This window comes from Lycorma delicatula, chromosome 8, assembly GCF_047948215.1.
Source record: "Lycorma delicatula isolate Av1 chromosome 8, ASM4794821v1, whole genome shotgun sequence".
NCBI lineage: Eukaryota > Metazoa > Arthropoda > Insecta > Hemiptera > Fulgoridae > Lycorma > Lycorma delicatula.
Window position 1 is genome coordinate 110,929,625 of NC_134462.1, and position 22,899 is coordinate 110,952,523.

At 28.2% G+C, this 22,899-nt stretch overlaps 2 protein-coding genes across 3 annotated transcripts in view; one reads left to right on the forward strand and one right to left on the reverse strand.

Moving 5' to 3' along the window:
* The window catches only part of LOC142328952 (uncharacterized), a 313,857-nt gene that overhangs the window by 261,342 nt on the left and 29,616 nt on the right, over window positions 1-22,899 (forward strand). The window lies entirely within an intron of this gene.
* LOC142328953 (gamma-interferon-inducible lysosomal thiol reductase-like protein) overlaps window positions 6,939-22,899 on the reverse strand; it is a 59,520-nt gene continuing 43,559 nt past the window's right edge. The window contains exons 4-7 of the mRNA XM_075373153.1: window positions 21,020-21,235; window positions 12,354-12,545; window positions 10,509-10,655; window positions 6,939-7,123 (exon numbers count right to left, since the gene is read on the reverse strand). Coding sequence (XP_075229268.1) covers window positions 6,995-7,123; window positions 10,509-10,655; window positions 12,354-12,545; window positions 21,020-21,235 — 684 coding nt within the window. The 3' untranslated portion in view covers window positions 6,939-6,994. The remainder of the gene's footprint in view (window positions 7,124-10,508; window positions 10,656-12,353; window positions 12,546-21,019; window positions 21,236-22,899) is intronic.

A 22,899-nucleotide genomic window follows, 5' to 3' on the forward strand; every position in this document is an offset into this window, starting at 1 on the left:
AAATCCATGATTCAAAATGTAAAGAGACTGAATGTCTACAAAAAGGTAAAATACAAACGTTTTAAATTCACATCAACAACATAAACAAAAACAAAATATTATTCAAAATGTATAGATGAGAAATCAATAAATATTATTCTAGTTGTAAAATAGGTTTGAGTAAATAAAATTCCAACTAAAACGATGAATGTAAAAATAGATTTGTAAATCAATAATAATGTGTATAATAACTCCACAAGAACTCATTAAATGAAACATTTGTTTAATGATAGAAAGTTGTTTATCAGGGCAATTATGGGTGGAATGAAAATTACTAAGAATAAAGTAATGAATAATTAGGAGTAGTTGGAAATGACGATAAGAAATTGTTATGACTAAGGAATGTATTGGGTTTATGAAAAGTAATTAAAGATAAGGCGAACCACTCACATGAATAATCCCATGCATTCATGCAGCATTGCGCGCTCACAGTGCCAGGGTGTCTGTCTCCAAGATCCGTCTGAATAAGTATCATTCACAGTTACACTTACAATGGTTCTATCTTTTTATGTTTTCATGTTTTTAATGTTTTACAGTTAATTATCGTGTGCACAAATAATGTTATATGCGCTATGCAAAATAATCATTAGCACCAACTAATGCATTAATTTAACACATTAAGACAGTATTTTGATTGTAACAAAATGTTTTTTGTTTTATGAACAAAGTTGACTGCACCAAACACTGAATTAAAATGAAAATGTCTTTTAAAATCCGGCAATGGTGGACCAACATGTAGGTGTAGGTCCCAAATATTAAATTGAATTAACACAACGAACTGTATATATAAACTGATTTATTACAAAAAAAACACTGAACACCTGAATTATTTAATATACTGACTTGGATTGATTATAAACTACATGAATTGAATATAAACTGTTACTTAATGCACTAAATATGACTATATTCATAGAAAAAGTATACTGATTGAATAGCGGACTGTAAAACTGAATGCGCAGCCGTCGGCAACCGGAGCACGACTAGCACGACCTGATTGAATAGTATGCCTTGCTCCCAACAGAGCAAGGCAAACACATGTATCGTATATGAGCGGGAATACAAAACGCGTTGAAAACGCAACAATCATTATACGTAATTACAATATCTGTTATTATTGGGATCTATTTTATTGCCTTTCTTGTAGAGAGAATGTATGATGGCCGTGTTCCAGTGCTCCTCGGGCATTTTCTCAGAGTTCCAAATATCGATTAGACATTTATGAAGATTCTTTTTGGTGGCTTCATTTGCATTCTTCCAGAGTTCCGCTGTGAGCCGGTCTTCTCCAGCTGCTTTATAATAATTAAGGGAGTTTATAGCAGATTCTACTTCTTTGTAGGTTAATGGGGCAATTTTTTCAAGTGGAATCTTGTTAGAGGGGTTCTTGTTAAACTGTTGATATTCTTCAGGTTCTTTACAATTCAGGAGGTCTTTGAAGTAATCCGCTAATGTTTTTGTAGGGCATATGGGGCAAGATTTTGTTTAAATGTTCTGTAGTATTATCGTGTATTATTTTGTTTAAAAGTCTTATCTGTTCGTGCAATCATTTTTTTGTGGTGATATCTTTGTACTATTCTTATTTCTGTTGATGCTTCATGGCGGGTTGCAGACAGTTCTTTCTGGGATTGTTTTGTTCTTTTAACTGATTATTTAGCCAAGCTGTTGTTCCACTGTTGATGTTTCCTCCTTTTTTGAACAAGTTCTTGGGCTGTGTCTTTTAGTTTTTGAACGATTTCTTCTAATTTATTGTTCAGCTGGGTTTTAGTCTGTTCGTGAAATCTTCTATTGTTGGAATACCATAATTGTAAAGTATACCACTTATGATATATCATAAGTGGTATTCTTTCATTGGTTACAGAGTTATAGCCAAATGAAATTTTAATTAATTAAATATTTGGATCTTAGAAAGGGAAAGGCACATTGATTTGAATTAGACTTCATCTCCTTTTTTTAATTTAAATATATTGATTTATTAATAATTATTAATTTCTGATTGTAAAAAAAAATTATAATAAATAATAATTCAATAATAGCAAAAAAAAAAAAATATATATATATATGAAAAGATATCAAAAGTTATTAATGAAATAAAATTTTATGTACTTTTCATGTAAAAAAAAATGTGTGTATGTAATTTAATAGGCATACAAGGAAGTCATGTGCTGTCCACATCAAATTTTTTAAGTTTATTTAATTTGAAACCTTTTAGCTTTATTACGAATTGCATACAAAAAAAAATTGTTTGTATGAAAAAAGTAGTTCATAAAAATGTATAAGATGAGAAGGTCTTATAAAAAAGGATGCAAAAAAAGCATACTGAATATGAACAAAGACTCCTTTCTCTGGATTGAATTAATAAGTATTTTGATTTAGTTTAAACTTTTCTTCCAAACTTTCATTTGATACTTTGAATATCAGAAAGAAATCAGGCCTCTGTATCACTAAACCATAACAATGAAATACCAAGCAACCATATCATACTTATAATGGTTTATTATATCACAGTGGCATAAGCAGGCCATACCATTTTTGTGAAAAAACGTTTTGTTTAAGATTTCTTTAAGAAACTTATTATGGGACCTCTTTAGAACCTTTGACAAAATATTTATTATTTTCATATATAATTACAAACAGTAACTTATTACATATTTTATTTTTAATAATAAAAAGAAAATTCAATAAAACAATTTCTACAATACAACATAAAATGTGTGAAAATTTAGGTACTCTCTGTAGATGTATCCATGTTGAGAGTTACTATCGCAATAACATTTTATAAAGTGAAACAGAAATTCTGAGATATAAGGCTGTTTTAGTTATTTTTAATCAGGCTATTTTAAGTATGTAACTTAAAAGAGTAATTGCAATTTATAAATACTCTAATCCTAAAATAGTAATTCCTTTTAACAATTTCTTCAGTAATTAAATTAGAATAATAATATCAATTTCTAGTAACTAATAATAACAAAGCATTGTATTCTCTAAAGTTTCTTGATTGCTTTGTATTATTTTGTTACAAATTGTATACCTTCGGAGCCACAGATGAATAAAAAATGTCTATAGTTCCAATTTTGGCAAAGGTAGCAAATTTTAATTACTACCTAAATTACTCTTGACATATGTGTTTGTTACTCTGTATATATTACACCTTTCATAAAAAAGTTTTAGGACTAAAAAAACATACAAAAAGCGGGATGCTACGTTTTTTAAAAAGTGGAAAAGATTTGCTTAATCTATTTATATGAGAAATCATTTTATTATATGTTTTTGTGCTACCAATAATGGCTTTATATATTAGAATAATACATACCTCCCCAACATGTTATACTGTACATTAATCTCGATTCTGTCAAGTAGTTATACGACATCTTTAATACTTTGTTGTACAAAAATTATTTAAAAAATAAAATTTATACACTGAATCCTAATTCTTTTTTTTATCTTATTTATATGTTTCTTCCAAGACATGTTCACATCTAAATTTATTCCCGCATACTTAACCGTGCGTTATAGTTCTAAATGTACAATTTATCTTTGTATTACAGTTTAAATTGTGATATTTTATGCTGTATAACATTTTCAGCAGACATTTTAATTGAAAAATGATGTAATTTGTCTTCATTAAATGTTAACGTTAATTGTTTATGTTTAACCACAACCTAAAGTTTTCTTCAATATTTTTTCCTTATTTCGTATACACTTTCAACTTCATAATCTAATGCTGGGTCATCTGCAAATGTTGTCACTCTACCATTAAATTTTCCACTACATAAATCATTTACGTATATAATAAATAAAATTGCTCAAAGTACAGATCCCTTTGGGATACTGCACTTAACAGTACCTTGAAAACTCATTTCTTTCCTAATTTGACCTGTTGAGATCTTTCTCTCAAACATTTCTCGAACCATTTATTGCACTGACCTCTTATTCCAGCTTCTATTTTTTGTCAAGCAAAATATTATGATCAGCAACATAGAAGGCATTTTTAAAATCGAAGAACAAACCTGCTGCTTGCTGACCTTTAGTTTTACCTTCTATTATATTGATTTTTATTGAAAAATCCTGTTTTTTAAGGTAATCTATTAAGCTTAATTTTTATAATTTTTTCTGAAATTTTTAAGACCACATATAATAATAATGATGTATCGGCTCACGGCGCTTAAATATAGGTTCAACAACAATTTTTTTAAATATAGAGGAAAATTTACTTTTGCTCATAGTTAAAACTAAACAAATGAGTCAGAACATTATTATAACAATATCGGAAAATAAAAAGAAAGAATCGTCAAAATCATTGTATTTAGTTAAGAGTAAGATATGAGCATATGTAAAAAGAATAGATCAGATTAAGAACAACTATTTTTTTTAAGCCAGTCAAAATTATTACCAACCAAAAAAAAAAAAAATGCATTTTACAAATGTTTAATTCTTTGAAATTTTTTGAGATACCAAATCAAATAATTAAAGTTTTTAAACACCTGCACCATTTTTCATTAAGGAAACATATTTCTAATAAAGTTATTTTTTTATGTTTAATTACTTTTTCATTTTGTAGTGCGGTATGATTAGGTTAGATTTACTTCAGTTATCATTCCTTGATTGTAAAATTCAAAATTTAAATCTTTTTTGCAGTTACACCGTCAAAATACTCTATATTAAAATTTATATGCTGTTACCCAGTTCCCATATTTTCTTTTTCTCTAGCATTAAACTGTAAGGATTTAATTGTTTTTTTTTATTAATTTATACAATTAACTGATAATTGTATATCAGACATTTTGTCTTAAATATATTTTTTACAGATCTCTTCCATATTTCCATTTTTGTAAAAGGGTATATTGTTCTACAAAAAATGTTATTGTACCATTAAATTTAGTTGACTAATTCATCAACATAGACTTGTAAATTGGTCCGTTTACAGAGTCCTAAATAGACTGTCTATTTAGACAGAGTCAAATCCTGTAGCCTACTTGATCAAATCATATCTGTACTGCTCGAGTTTAAACTACTGTTTGTTTAGTTTAGCCATTTAATAAATTAATTAAACTGTTCACAAGATATTGCCTCCTCTCATCCCAGAATAATATAATTAATCAATCAGTATACTATTATGATCTACAATTTCAAAAGCTGTTTCTATGTCAGTGTTTTGTAGGTAATATTGAACAGTATAATTAAACACTTATTATATCTTTGAAGTGTTTTTAATTATGAATTAAAGAAGTTGTAAGAGTAAATAAAATTTGCAATATATAATTTTTTTTTAGTTAACTTATGTAGTGTTGATTAGTTACATTGTTTCATATTACCTTCTGTTCTAACTATTTAATTACAAAATTATACAGTATGTTTATTTATAAGTGTATACTATGAATAATTTTACTAGAGTGAATATTTTGTTTAAGTGATCAGTTTCTTTATAAAAGCCCTGTTTTGTGATTCATAATATTTGTTTAATCAAATTTTAATTCAGGTAAACATCTTTTATTGCATTTATCTAAACAATTTATTTATTTTAAGCCTTTTTCCGTGTTAATTCATTTTTGCATGACATGAATATTTATCTTTTATTTTTTTATTATCAAAAATTAATTTTTATACCTCACATTAGACTGTCAAATTCGGTCAGAATTTGACAGACAGATGGTAGATTTTAGTTCCACAAAGGCAGTTTGCCCATTCAGTAAAAAATGTGAATAAGAAGAATTGCAAGTCTCAGTCTGCTGCATTCTTTGTTAAATATACAGTATATAGTATTGAAGGAGAATCTTTCAAACTGCTCGTAGAAAAAAGTATCTTGAATTCAATTGAAATGAAGGGTTAAACTTGGAGTTGATGTTATGATCCTATAACTTAAAAAAAAAGGAATCAAAGTGCTGATAAGATGTTATTGGTGTCACAAAAAATAAGAGAATCTGTGTTCAAAAATTAACAAAATGCATATAGTTTTCTATGAAGGAAAATAAGAATGTGGAACAAACAGTTTCTAGAAATTTTTATTATTCTGAAATCGTTATGGAGTAATATTCACCATGTCATCTTAAGTACTTGGCAACAGTCAATCGATTAGTTATTACTTGTTTTTAACAAGCACTGGTTCACAGTGATTCAGGAATTTCTAGCTTGTGAATAAGTTGTATGTTTTTAGTCATTCAGATATTATCCAGATTTGTCTCCTGTGATTATTTCTTGTATTCAAAATTAAATTATTAATTACAATTAGTTTTTGACAAAGCTGAAGATAATTAATTGATATAATGACGAATCATAAAACCAGAAGAAAACTTGCACACATTGTTCATATTGCAGAATTTTCCTACTTATTGCATCTGTGAAAATGGATGAATTTTGAAAAAAAAATACTGCAATTATTTGTTTTTTATTTGGTTATAATATTTGTCTCTGTTGTTATTTCAATGAATACTGTTTATTTATTCATTCCAGCAATTTGGCAACTAAAGGCTGATTATTATTCTCAATTACAGCTAACATTCCTTGTTTTTTTGTGATAAGAAATGAATTTTGCAGTATATGAAAAATGCCAAGCCTGACCAGGATTCAAATTTAGAACCAGATGAAAAGTATAGATGCTACCATTCCACCATAATATATATATTTTATCAGAGAGGAATTAGAAAAGAATAAAATGTAAAACAAGTTTCTGACCTATAAAATTTTATCCATCTTTTCAAACTTATTATATTATTGATTTTGCTGACTACAGTAGATTAAGTAATTTTTTTTGGAAATGTTTGCAGTTACATGCAGTGTAATTAATTTATGTTAGTGCAGGATTTTTTTTTATTTTATATAATTTTTTGTGTTTATGTAGAGTATGTATAGAATTGAGGAAATAGCACAGTTTGGTTTTTGGAATTAGGAAAATCAATAAATAATTATTATTTTAATTATTATTCATCTTTTATTTGATGAAGAACAATTGTTATTTTTATTAAACAATTGTTACTGTCACGCTGTATATTTTAGTAGTGTTGCATATTTTTGGTTTTGGTTTTAAATTACTGCAGATGGCTTGAGGTAAATTAGTTTCTGCTAGTTTCTGATTATCCTCTTTATACACCTAAAACATTATAAATTAATAATCAATGTACAAAAAGAAACAAATGTATAAAAAATAAATTATGTCAATATTTTAAGATAACTAAATATGTTAGCTCTCTTTCAAAATACTGGAACTTTTCTTTTCATAGATCTTTTTCGAGCACATTCTTTAGTGGAGATGTCGGTAGTGCTACTCTATTAATGATCCTGATTTTATATATATGTATTCTTTGCCAAAATCTGAACACATTTGAACAGTATATGAAATCTATAAATATTCTGCGTTTGGTTAATATAACATTAATTAAAGAACATAAAATACTACATTGATTACATATGTATAAGTTTCCTAACATCTTAAGACAGATGATATGAACAACAGCACTTCCGTAACTAGTGAGGGTGCTGTCCAGAAAATCTTACGTAAGAAAAAATTCTGTATTTTGAAGGTGGTTCATTAAGCATTTAACAATCTAATGTATTTAATCATTCTGTTCTAAGTGTTGTGCTAATACTTTGAACTACTTAATATTTCTTAGTTTTTTTTTTGTACACGACATGCCTAATGGTAGCACAAGAAAAAATCTGAAAAAACCAATCAGATTCAAGAGATGGTCACAAATTTATTTTTTAAATTACTGTTTCAAAAGAAATCACTAGGCATTATCATTGCTTTGTTTGAAATATATTTCCTTTATTTCTGTGCACTTTCTTGTTTATCTTGTGCTTTCATCATGAATTATAGAACTAGAAAAAACTTCTACACCATAGCATAGTACATTACTGTTAAAAATGCTTCATGAACTTACTGATTTAACCATAGAAGTTCTACATTTCAACATAAACATAAAAACACTTTTAAGCAATGTAAATAATATTCATCGGCTGAGAATTAGAAACAAAATTCAAATAAAAGAACACTATCAATAATCTACATAGCCTAGATAAATTCAGAAAATCACTTAAATGACTACTTTTAAACGTAACATTAATACACATCTAACACCAATAACGGGAAATAGTTGAACAGTATGAAATGCAAGTACAATTTATTAGTACATAAAAAATACTAATTCATTTTTGATCTTCCCTTGATACATGTAGAGGAAAAAATTGCCACAATAAAGAAAAAGTAGTTTTTTTATACATTTTACAAAACAAACATGTAGATAATATCTGAATTCTATTTTATTTTCCAAATATTTTTTTTTTATTTCTCAAATAAATCTTATATTATATATATTTTTTGAAATAATTTTAAGAAATAATTTGCTCTATTCTATGGAAAATCAAATTAATAAACAAACCATCCAGAAGACCAATACAATAAAACAGAACTCTGTCACTTGACAGAGAATTTCTGGTCTTTAAACCGTTTTTACTCTATTCATTTTATTAATAATTTCAGTTATAAAAAAATCTGTTATTTTTAAATTTAAAACCAAAATTAAGATGATAGATGAAGATGCTCATGTGCTAGTGTAAAAGGACCAAAAATGTCTTCCAAATGGTGATTTTGTTTGTTACTTAATTTAACAGGGTATATCCTGAAGTTCTTCTGCGACTCTTCGTACTTGTGAAGATAATGGAAAAAGTTAATATAAACATATGTCCTAAAATTTCTCGTTTGCAAGTTACGATTAGTGGAAGTTTTGCCCACTTGCCGTATTTCACCTACCCTGCTGAAATGAGGTAGTAATACATTTTTTTGGACATTAATTAAGGGGCACACTTATTGATTCCTTATGGCTTTTGATCTGAATTATTGAATAATATAGGTCCCAGAACCGTATCTGCAGTAGTTTTTGTGAAATCTAGGATAAAATCCCTGTTTTTTTATGTTTGATCTACAATAACTTGATATTATGGGAAATAAACGCAAAACATTTTTTAAAAAAAACTTGTAGAGAATTAATTTAATTCTGAACAAAATGGTGTAAGATTAGTTGTATGAAACAAAAAAAAAGTTAGAAAAATTTGTATTTTATTTAGAAACAGTACATTACTTCATTTGTTAGAACTTATTTAATGTAAATAAAAACCAAATTCTTTTTACTTCCTTGTACGAAGTAAAAAGGATTGTAATCACGAAAAAATGTCGGTTTTCAGATTTCAATGGAAATATCCTTTTGATCATCCCTGAATTCAATTTGACTAGTTTCGGTGTGATGCCTGTAAATATGTATGTGTGTATTTACTTTGCATAACCCAAAAACGATTATCCATAGTATGTTGAAATTTTGGATTTAGGACTGTTGTAACATCTAGTTGTGCACCTCCTCTTTTGATTGCAATCTACAGGACCAAAAGTGTCCCAAAAAGCCCAAATACAAAAAATTTGGATTTTTTACTATTTCTTAACTGCAGTAATAAGCTCTGATTGAGAGTTTTTCAACGATATATCGTAAGTGGTAATTATTTTCACTGGTTGCAGAATTATAACCAAATAAAATTTTAATTATTGAAATATTTGGAAGGCACATCGGTTCAAATCCGATTTTTCATCTCCTTCTTCTTTAACCTTTTTTTTGTTTTTTTTTTAATTTAAATATATTAATTTATTAATAATTATTATTAACCTCTGATTCTAAAAAAAAATTACAATAAATAGTAATTCAATAATAATAATAAAAAAAAAATGATGTGGACACCACATGACTTCCTTGTACGCCTGTTAAATTACATATACACATTTTTAAAAGTACATAATATTTTATTTCACTAACTTCTGATTTTTTTTATTGTAAACATTTTTTTTACAATCGCAGGTTAATATAATTATTAAAAATTAATATATTTAAATTAAAAAAAAAAGGGGGGTGCACAACTAGATGTAACATCTAAATTTTGGATTTAGGACCGTTGGAGCAACAGAGGTTGTGCCAAAATTAGTCAGGATGGATATTCCCATTGACATCTGAAAACAAAAATTTTTTGCGATCAATACTTCCTTTACTTCGTACAATGAAGTAAAAACACGTGAAAAAATATCAGAAGTTACTAATGAAATAAAATTTTATGTACTTTTCATTTTAAAAAAAATGTATATATATAATTTAGTAGGCGTACAAGGAAGTCATGTGGTGTCCACATCAGATTTTTGGTAATGTGAAAAATCACTAATAATCTCCAACAAAGAAATGACTGCGTCACCTGCTACTAGTAGGTGCCAGCATGATGCCTAAGTTGAACTAAGGCAGCAACTGACCTAATATAGCAATCATCCAAAGAAGAAAAATAAAGGATAAGTAAGAAAGGAAGTAAAAACGTTAATTAACACACAGAGGAGTGATCTCTGATCAGGGTGGATTGGAATAATTTACTGTCTTGCTTTAAGGACCAATTAAAGTATAGTTCTATGCTAAAGAGATGTAATGTAATATATTATTTGTTTTTATACTTACTCCATTGAATACAATTGTTGGAACAGATTTTATTGGTGGTTTAAATTCATGTGTTCTGTTTCCGTATTTTGCAAGCAGTTTTTCTCCATTGCCTCTTGTTAAACAATGTCTGATACCATCTGCTGGGATGTCATATTTTTCAGCACACTGAAAATTTAATAAAACTGTGTTTAGATTATTATAAATTCTCATTTTTTTGTAAATAAAATAGAGATTAAATTTTTTGTAAATAAAATAGAGATTACTTGAGTTTTAACGCTAAATTAAGTAGGTGAGTCTCGATTATAGGTTTGATGAACGTTGATCTGAATTATGTAGCTATGCTATTTACCCAATTTTCGTAATAGTTTAAGACATTTAGATTAAATCACCGATGAGAACAAAATTTGCAACATATTAGCAACATATATATATATATATATATATATGTATATATATATATATACACACATACATAAGTAACCTTTAATTATGAAAAAAGTAAATAACTTACTAAATTACTTGATACACTGAATACTGTATATCTTCAAGTTCCATTTACACCTAACACCGTTAATTTTCAATGTTCTCACTAGGTGGCACACATGAATAAGTAATTCCACCAGTTGTATTCTGGGTATTAAGAAATATTTTGAAATATTCTGTGTATTAATACACCAGGTGATTCAAAACGGACTTCACAACTTTAAAAGCATATAAAAATTTGTCTAGATAACTTATAGTTTCAGTTGAGGTCTCATTTCATAGAAAAACACATCATTTTGACTCTAGTAGTTCATTAGTAATGAATTCAGGCCACCAGAGTTCTTAAAAATGGATACATTTACTGGTGTGGAACGGGCTTGCTGTGTGTTTTGGTTTCACAATTTGCATTAGCAACTGCAGTTCAACATAATTTTGTATAGAGTACGGTAGGGAGTCTCCTAGGAACCATACAATTTACTCTTGGCACCAAACCTTCATTGAGACGGGTTGTTTTGTTAAACATACAAAATCATCAGTACACCCATGGATCCCTGAAGTTATTGTGGAACAACTCGAAGAAAGCTTTCATGTAGTCCAAAGAAATCAACTCAAAGTGCATCACGTGAGACTGACATTCCACAAACGACTGTTTGGCGCGTATTACTTAAACCATTGCACTTGAACCCATACAAATTAACCATAATTCAAAACATTACAGATGATGACAAAGTTGCTTAGCTGCAGTTTAGTATGGAAATGATGGATAGAGTTACAAAAAATATACATTTTTAGACATGTAATTTTTAGTGATGAGTCATCAGTGGTAGGTGAACATTTTCTTGATACTCGATTCCCAGGTCGGTGGATTGTTGATGAAAATTCAATCGCATGGTCATCTCATTCCCCAGATGACTCCTTTAGATTTTTTTTTTGTGGGTTTTCATTAAAGATTAGGTTTATGTACCACCTTTGCCTGCTGATCTTGTTGAGGTAAGACTTCGAATTAACACTACAGCTTCATAGGGCCCAACTTGCTGACTACAGTCCAGAATGAAATCAACTTCAGGTGTGGTGTGATATGTTACATTACATATGGAAACCATATCGAATCAAAGTGAATGTTGTTGGGTGACATCACCCAATAGATGTATGTACTATTGATGTATTTTTCTATGAAATGAGACTTCAATCGAATATGTAAGTTAATTTAATAAATTTTTATGTGCTTTTAAAATTGTGAAGTACTTTTTGAATCACCTGGTATAATATATATGAGTATATGTATTTTAAAAAAATTAAGTAATGGATCTGAATAATACATTTTATAAACGATTATATTTTAAATTAAAATTTAATTAAGATATTACTTATAATTATTACCTGTGTTATAACTGTATGTTCCTGTTTTGTTGACATAAGACATATTAAAAATGGTACAAAACGTTCTATATCTTCATTTACACCATTTGCTAATGACACAGTTTTTACAACACAAGCATGCAACATGTTGTATTTGCATTCCGTAGGACCATGTTGACAGGTGAATTTCCATCCTTTTTTACTATACTCTTGCTAAAGACCAATAAAAATAAAATAATTAAAAATCAAGATTATTTGTCAGAGCTTAGTTAAGTAGTTTTAATAAATTATTTGAGTTGATTTTAATTGTTTGAACTGTTTAAACAATTTTTTCTATTTAAGAAGTACCCTGTAAAAGTAAAATTATTTTTTACTTTCTTTTTTTTTTTTTAAAAAAAGTATTAAGTAAAAAATTTTTAAAACAAAAAAAGTTTTTTTTGTTACTTTAAAAAAAAAAGAAGAAAGTAACAAAAAAAACCAACAGCTCTTTTTTCTAAAAAAAAAAAGAGCTGTTGGTTTTTTTTTAAACTATGTTTGGTTTTATTTATATTAAGTTTTTTTTTTTTTATGTGCAGTTACTTAAATATGACAAAAGCTACCTCAGGTATACTTAAAAAATAATAGCATCCTACTTCTATGAACCAAACAATGGAACTGTTTTTGTATAACTCAACAAAATAATTCAGCTTATGAGAAAGGGCTTTATTATGCATCTTTTATCATTTTTAATAAATTATTGATCTGTTTAAAAGATTTCATCAATTTGTTTAAAGTAAATCGACTTTGCCATAAATTAACAACATGTCCGTTAACTTTTAAGATGAAAACAAATTTATGGTATCACCCATTATGAATGACTGACCAAACAATAACAGGACAAACACCATCCAAAAGAATATTCAAATGTTAACACTAAGTTTAATTGGTGATCAGTTGTATTTCCAACCTATGAAAAAATACAAATTTTTAAATTGTTTTAGAAGGATGACTTTCAAATTTTATAATTTTTAGCATTTGTATGCAAATTGTTCTGTTTAAAATCGTATCAGTTTTCCAATCCAATTTGAGTGTTTTGTTTCTGATTAAAGTTGAACTTCTCAAATTTTTTATTTACTACAATTTTCTCATAATTGAATTCCCTACAAGGTAAACTAAAAATTTTTATTTATTTATCGGTAAATTAACAGTTATTTTATTGCAAACCTAAAAAAGTGTATTTTCTTGCAAAACATTTTCATGTTTTACTCCATTTTTCTTGAAACCTATGTGAGATAGCAGCCTGGGACCACTTTTATTAAATTTCTTACTTTAAAAACCGTAAAGAAGCACCAAATTTACCCCAAGAATTTTGGTATGGTTTAACTTTACAGAGGGAGCAGAAAGCAGGACTAAATGTTTTGCAAGCTGAAACTCACTAATGAACTGTTTTTTTATCTTTTTCTTTTTCCTGCTTAGCCTCCAGTAATTATCATTCAGATAATACTTCAGAGGATGATATGTATGAGTGCAAATGAATTACAGTCTTCATATGAAGACTATATGTGTATGAGTGTAGTCTTGTACAGTCTCAGTTCGACCATTACCCAACCACCAAAGAACACCGGTATCCATGATCTAGTATTAAAATTCATGTTTTCTGATCAATTTTTGGCTATAGAATCATCTCCTGAGAAATTGCCATGTAATTTGGAATCATTTTGTGTATTTATATGTAAAAACAAGTTATTATATAAATAAAGATTTAGTTTAAGCCCTTATTAATTATTTAATACAAACAATGGAAAAATTGTAAAGTATGAATACAAGTACATTAAATATAAAAAAATTGCTACAAAATGAATTACAATTCTGAAAGCGTACTTGAAAATTATTTTGTGCAAATATATTTAAACTAAATGAGATACAGAAAAATCACATACGTACTAACGCCACCGCAGCTACAGCTTTATTTAAAATTGAGTATTTATTTTATTGAGTCTCTTTATTAATTTTAAGAAATGGTTATTTACATTTATTTATTTTATAATTATAATTTAACCAAACCTACGCTCGCTCTGCTTGCTAACCTTGACTAATTAACACCATAATTTTTTGAGTATTTATTTAATAAATTCAGTAATTATTGCAATTATTTATTATTTAAATAACAATATTACTGGATATTAAATAAATACTCCAAAAATTACAGTGTTAATTTGTCAAGGTTAGCGAGCGTAGGTTAAGTTTGGTTGAATTATATTTATAAAATAAATATAATTTAATTTAATATAATTTCGGCCCATTTTCCACCGATTGACTACTTTGTTTTTAAATAAAGCTGTAGCTGCGGTGGCGTTAATACGTAAGTACTGAATTATTTTTTGATTAGTATTATCTAAAAATTCAATATTGTTTTTGAATGGTAAATTGGTAAATATAAAAATGGTAAGTCCTTTCCTTGAAAGTCGAAATATTGTGTTGAGTTATATGAAAACGGTTTCATTTTCTGGTTTGATAAAGGTGAATTTTATTATTTTTTAAGAATAAGTGCCTTTTTAGCAAAATATAAGTATATTTTAAAAATAAATTAATATTAAATATTTGTATGTTTATTTTTTTTAAGTCTGGTGGCCTGGAAATAGCAGATATAATGCAGAGTATATTTATAATTTGCTAATTAAGATATTTCACTTTATATTATTCTCAATGTTTTCAATAAATTAACTAAAATGAACTTTTCAAGTTGCATGTTTTTGAAAACAAAAGTTTTTTTTTAAATAACAGTTTATTATTAATACTTCGCTATGAATAGTTTACCTGCGTGCTAAACTTGATTAAGTGGTCAGACTACAACTGAATGTTTTCTCCAACCAGTTTTCCAGCTATTGCTGGATCTGGGCATTTGTGTATGGATAGCATCTGCAATCAGCGCTACTATTTTGCCAGATGACATAGCTGCAGATGTGGTTCGATGTATACGTAAATAAGTTTACCATGTACTGGTAAACATATAGTCTTGAACAGACTCAGGTCAACCACTTCTGAGATATGTGATTAATTGAGACCCAATTACTAAAGAACACCAGTATCCACAGTCTAGTATTTATATCCATATAAAAACAACTGCCTTTACAAGGACTCTAACCTTAGAACTCTCAACTTTGAAAATCAGATGATTTTATGATGATGTGTTTAACCATCATTACTTTAGTCATACTACAACTGAATGGTACAATTTATTGTTCTGGTGGACAGTATGAAAGCTAACACAAAAGGTACATAAAGTAAAAACATGTCTACTTCTTCCAGGTGATTAATTGTAAGGTTTAGAAACGCAAAAAGTAAACTCAAGAATTGATTTAACGTTATATTCTATCCTGTAATTTTGTTTTAAAATTACAAATTGTTTATTGTAAAGCATGAAATGTTTAGATTATTAAAGTTTTATGAAGTAATTTTGAGGTAAAGAATGGAGAATTTTTTAATAAGCCAACTTCCATGCATATTTCTTGTCACTTTGTTGGTTTTGGTTGCTTTAATAATATTAGGATAAAAATTTGGTACCTAATCGGACATGTTTCCATTATCCCTACATTGTATTGATTTAAATTTATTTAGGTACTGGAAGGAAAAAAGTTACTTAAGCCAACTAAGTATACATCTTTTCTTTTTGGCCTTTGATTTACATCGGAATTATGATTTCAGGTTATATGATGAATGGTCAAAAAATGTAATTATTAATATAATAGATGCAGAAAAAATTTTTTAAATATGGTAGATGTTTGTATTGTTCTGTAAAGTGAAGTTACTGTAGGTGAAAAAAAATAAGTGGTCACTGAGTATAGTTTTACCCAACCCTTCACTATTGTGTTTTAAAAGTTGAATGAATTATGGTAAAACTTTGAATTCAAGAATATTATTACAAGGATTTTTGGAAAAATTTTAACGTAGCAAATATTTTTTTTTTAAATTTAAAATCAAAATAAAATTTGGTATTCCCTCTGAAATTCACTTAAGGTATCTGAAATTATCATTTTTACAAAGTATGATCTTTTCAGAGTTAATACGACCGTCAAATTGTTTATAAAAATTTTTTAAAAACACTAGCTATGGAAAGGAATGACATGAAATTTTCAAATCTCTATACGCTTTGCAAAAAATAAACATCCTATGACTAATATAGAAAAAAATGTTAAATCATAAAAGATAATTTTTTGTTAGGTGGTGTATAATACACAGGACATCCATAGCCTTTGTATTTATATTTCAAAATATAAAACACATTTATAAACTACTTATGGTCATAAAAACATTAGAAACTATATTTGTCCACTAAAATAGAGAAAATTTTGTCATTAATTAATATCTAACATCAATCAGAAGATACTCATATTTGAAATTTTAGGAAAGAACAGAAAAAGTTGAAACTGCTCTAAATGTTTTATTTACGAAATATAATTGACTATATTACATACAAAATAATCTGACCATTTTTACATCTGATGACTAATAATTAATGGCATAATATGGAAGTTGTGATATATTTATGGTAATTTGAATTTTTAAATAAACAGTACCTTCTGGCATAACCATAAGATGGTTAACTCTAGGAGCAAAATATTATCATCAACATGACTGATTTATGGTATCACTAATCATTTAGTGTGACATTTTGTCCTCGCATTATGTTTTATACTCAAAAAACCAATCCTTGAAGTTTTATTGAGTGAGAAATTTTGACATAAATTTATAAAATCTCAAAGTATTGTTATACTCAAATCAAAAATGAGATTAAAAAAACAATTAAGATTTCAGTTGTAAGTAGTTGAGCAATAACAAATTACATTTTTTTTTAACTAAGTTCTTGAATTGTTAGTTTTGGGATTACAGCACCACATATGTAATTTTTAAAGATCAGAATGTAGAAAATTTTCTACCAAATTTTCATCTTTCCCTATAGTTAGATATCTATAAAAAGAGTTTCCCACTTTCTTTTAATGTATCTAAGTCCAAAAGTTTCATTGAATATCATGACAAAACTTAATAGTACTTTAAAGTTTTGAAAAATTAGACACTACTCACTTTCAACTGAATGTAGATTATTTTACTATAGGAACTATCAGAGCTAAATACCAGAATATCTTCTTCTTTTGGTGGAGTTACTAGTTGCACTACTGTGAATACAGTCATGTTAAAAACAGTAGCCCTTTATATTGTTACCACATATATGTTTAATTTAATATCGGCGGACGATAACGGTAGCAACGATGTGAGCGGGGCGCACAGTATACGGACGCGTTAATACAAGCATCACTACCACCGCGTAGTTCTCCCACCATGGCGGCGCTGCAGCCCCACCACTCTCAGGCACCAATAAAAGAGCGTTCACCACGAGAGAACACAATTCATCGTGGACCACCACCTGAGAAGACCAAGCAGAAGTTCCCTGGGACAAGCTCAATGTGGGACCTCCCGGCGGATGCCAACACCCGCCGGAGCAGCAGGCCTGGCCGGCCCGCCGACGGAGACGCTGGACGCGAATGCACATAACCTCTCCAGCTCCAGCTCGCCGGGCTTCAATCGTCCTAGCCGCGGCGGACTCAGCAGCAGGAGCCGGCCCAGCGTGGAATCGCTCGGGGAGAACCGCCTCGGCCGCGCCGGCGAAGGACGACCGACACTGCGGGGCTATGAGGGCCACCACTGCCACACTGTAGTGGGGACCCAACTGACGCTGAGTGAAAGCCCAGTTGGACTTCAATGGGTAAGCCGCAACTCCCTGACTTTGTCCAGAAATCAATTTCTGGACCAAACAGCTCTTCTCAGAGTTAACTCAAAAAATGGCCCTTTTCAGGGTCCGCCACAAGGTATAGAATTATATGCCATTGAAGCCATTAGGCGACAATATATAATCAAACAACATATTCAATCTGTTTTGTGTTCATTAATTTAATATGTTTTTGTCAAGTTTAGTGTATTTGAAAGTTTCAAGCCAATCAAGTGTGTTTTTATAATTTGTGTAGAATTTACATGTACAGTTAATATTTTTGTGGATTATTTTGTTTCTACAGGGTGATTTTCCAGAGCTAACTGTTTTTGCATGTAATCCTTTTATCTATAATGGATGATTTACATCCAATCTATTTGACATAGAGTTATGAAATCACTGCAGTTTAGTTTTTATACAATTGATTTTGTAGTGTTATGAGGTTTTTTTTTTATAAATTACTTAAAGATGTCCTGTTAAGAATTTGTTGGGGATATTTACTTTTGTACTTCTGGCTTTACTGATACTTTAAGTATAGATAACTCACTGATTTGGACTCTTAAATGTATTTTTAATTGGCTTTAACATTTTCCATTTATAAAATTATATTAATATTGAGTATTAGTACTATAAATTTATTCTCAGAGAATGCTGATTCTTTTTTTCTCTAATAAAAGCAAATAAAAACAAGAAATTACAATGAATAGTAATTATGTTTGTTTGTTCAGTGGATTAGTGTTTATGTTTATTAATCATGTTTGTCATGCCACAAACATATTGCACATCTGTTGAAGTGTTGTCTTAAGAAATTTTTTTTTTAAATTTGAAATGTTTGTTAGTTGTCACGTTCTAATGTTTGTATACTTAAATAGGTACATTGTTTACAGCTTATCTAGTTCATTCATAGTAATTGTATATGTTACTTTAATTTGAATTTTTCTTGGAGTAAGTTTAAGTATTATTTTTGGGTTGTGAGTTTGAGGTTATTGATTAAACTTGTGTGGATTTTTAACTTAATGAAATAGTGAGGATTATTTTCCATATGGTGATTGATTATATTTGTAATCACTGAATCTTGAATGATTATATTTCTTATAATTTTCAGTATATTGTGTGTAAAGGTGTGTTAATGAGCATGATGGATGTAAGACATTGCCCTTTGTTGCCCTTCTATCAATAGGCATATATTGCCATCAACATTATAATGCCGGTACAATATTTTGTATACATGTGTCTCATTGATGAGTAATATGAAAAATTTTTATTATAAAATGCCAGAAATTGGTAAACTCTTTGATAGACTTGGTTAAGTGAAGAAAGTATTATTTTACGTAAAGTAGTTTTATAAATATTTGTACTTGTTGAAATTTAATACCAAGACTCCATATTTGATTTTGAAGCTAAGATTTTGATTTGGTTAATGTGTTCTGGTATCTCATTTCTCTTAGTGATTTGTTGTAATGAATGTTAATGAAGAAGTTTGTTATTTTCACATAATTTAAAAGTGAATTATTTACAATTTAATTTTTTTTTTTTTTTTTAATATTACCATATTTCATTATGCTAATAAATAAGTGCTATAAGTTGCTATTTTCAAATTTTATTAAAATAAATAATAATAAGAATATTAAATGAATAATACTATTGCCATTTTTAAATTTTGTTTTAAAAACAAAATTGTTTTGTTTGTGGTTTTATTTAGTTGAGCTTATTATCAGGTTAACCAGATAGCATTTAATAAAACTTATAAGTTAGATCCAATGTTAACCTTTATATTAGATCTAATAAAAGGTTAACATTTAGTAAAGATCTTGGAACAGCAATAACTCCATACAAATGAAAAAGTTAAGGAATACATTTTTTGAAACAGAAAAAAATAGATTATTCTCTCCCTTTATACTTAGTGTCAGCCTAAATAATTTTTTTTTCATTTTAAATAATTTTTTTTTACATTACTGATAGTGAAAATAAATGAGAATTTAATTATTAGACTTTGAGTATTATAAATATAGTAATAGTTTTTCATAAATATTAATAAATTTACATTTTGTTAGTTACTTCATTACAGTATTTCGCAGAATCTTCATTAGTAGAAAGTTGGGTGTTTTTGAATACATTAAGAAATAATTGTAAGATAAAACAAATTCCTAAAATGATGCATAAATCAGAAAGGAAAGGAGGCATTACCTGAAAAGCAGTGTGAATTTTTTTGTACAGGTGAATTTTTTTGTACAGCTACCACGTAGGAAACAAAATCAAACAAAAATCTAAGATGTGGTATATTAAATAGACCCTTTCCTCACACCATAGCTTCCCAAGATGGCATCCAATCAAAATTCACATTACATTATATGGGTTTAAGGTACCAAAATTATAGAAAAGGGATGAATAGCATGAAAGGGACAATCAACCCACTCAATTTTTAATTTTTTTTAGGAACAATTAAAAATATAAACAACCCCACTGAAAGAAGTGTTTCAATTCTTGTCTACAATTCTACAATAGGGTATTTTTATTTGGAATATTAACAACATTACCGATTAATAGATTTGCATCAATTTATACAAAGGTGTTCTGCAACAAAGCCCCTTTACTTCAGATAATAAACGCCCATAAAAATTTTTCTTAGTGAAGTGTGAGGTTTCCTCAACACTCATTCATTCAAAGAATTGTGTGGTGTGTAGAAGTAACCAACTCAGTAGGAAGAATAAACCATTTAACAAGATCCCAGACTTCTAATGAAGGCTTTAGGTTATTATATACATTCATGTCTAATTATCTTGTATTTAAAATTTACCAATTTTCTTGCATTATTAAGGAATGTATCCCTTAACTGGTAAATGTATCCCTATGTACCAATTGCTTGAATCTATCCCACATGAGTCCTCTACCTAAATTAAATAATCGTGACATTTTATTTAAAGAAATTTGAATAAATACTTACTTTTGCATTACCGTATGGTACAAAATCAAAACGGACATATTTATACAGCTTGGTATCATTATGAAACAGCTTTGATATTTGTTCTGTGAAAAATTTCATTGAATATGGGCAGAGTGTTTCATAGAATACAGTCATTCTAACTGTTTCGTCAAGATGAACTGCTTCATGTTGATCTTTTGTATCAGTGTTATTATCAGCAGCAGTTGTTTGAGCTCCCTGAAAAACATATATATTCTTATTTATTACCATACATTGTAAAAGTTAGTATACAATTGATTTATACGTAAGATTTATAGTTCATAAGATTGATTTAATATACAGTTTCATAAGTTTTAACTGATTTTTATTATACACCAACAGATTTTTAAATCTCAAAGTAGCATAATAATTATTTGACTTGGTACCCACATTTTACATTGTTAAAAATTGGTAACACTGGTTCTCAATAAGTCTAAGGATAAACAGGAAATTGATACAACAATGACTACAGGGAATTGTACTATAATAATATAATATTGTGCAAAATATCAGCCCCCAAATCTTGTGATACATATGCATTAAATGTAGCAATGTATGGTATTATACGGATTTAAGTACAAAAAAGTAGAATAAAAGATACATGAATATGAATGAAATATTATGATATTTCTTTATTAAAATTAAAGTATTAAATAAATTCTTAAAAATTGATAATAATTAATAATTTCTTAAAAATCTATTAGACAAGTCAATAGGGTAAGGTGAAAAAATTGATTTGTTTACATTTACAATTTATCATTCATTTTACAAATTTCATGTGATTTTGAATTCCATTTTTATATTCTCTAATATTTAAGGATTAATGTTTGAATAATCAACCTATTTTATCAGTAAATATACCATCATCAAAATTGGGTATGTATTTTTTGCTTATATTGTCCTTTATTTTTATTATTATTCTCGTATGAATATCTGGAAGTCTCCAAATATCCAATGCAGCCTTCTGAATTCAAGCCCAGTAGGCAGTCACATCCTTTGTTCATGATGTGAGAGTGAGGTGCAGTTTTGTACAGACTCAGACTGACCATACCTTAGACGTCTGGTTAATAGATCTCTCAACTTTGAAATCAGCTGATTTAGGAAAGTTTTACGAGCCTGGTGATTTCTTCTTTTTATTATTATTATTAAAGTATACATTATTGTATGTACATTACAACTTTTGTATATCCAAACATCTTGTATCCAGATTCTCTCAGAAAATCATTTTATCATTTATATTTATTCATATAACTTATAGGACATCTTAATTGGTAAAAAGTTTTGTGATTGTTGTAACACCTTTTTCAGTTACATAATAGTGCCTTACTGCTTTTAATATTCTGTGTTCATATGCTAAATCAGCTGTGATCTCAGAGCAAATGAAAAGATTGTAATTATAACTGCAAAATGTTTGAAGTTATTAAAAAAAATTGAAAAACATAATTTATTGTCAACAGTGATTTTTAGTGACTGATATAAGGAAAATAAAATGACTAATATTTTCTTCAAAACCCAAGAATGGTCAGGTACAACATAAAGAAATCAAGTGCAAGTGTAATATGGCGAATTAAGCTACAATATATCTATATATATATATCAGTAAGTCTAAGGATAAACAGGAAATTGATACAACAATGACTACAGGGAATTGTACTATAATAATATAATCTTGTCCAGAATATCAGCCCCCAAATCTTGTGATGACGACAAATCTTATAAAGCGACGAAGAAGGAGATATAAACTTTTTAAAGAATAGATATACTGAACCCCATTTAATTAATCAGTTAGAATTAAATGATCTGGTTCATGATCTAAATTTATCAATGAATGAAGCAGAAATACTGGCATCAAGATCAGGATG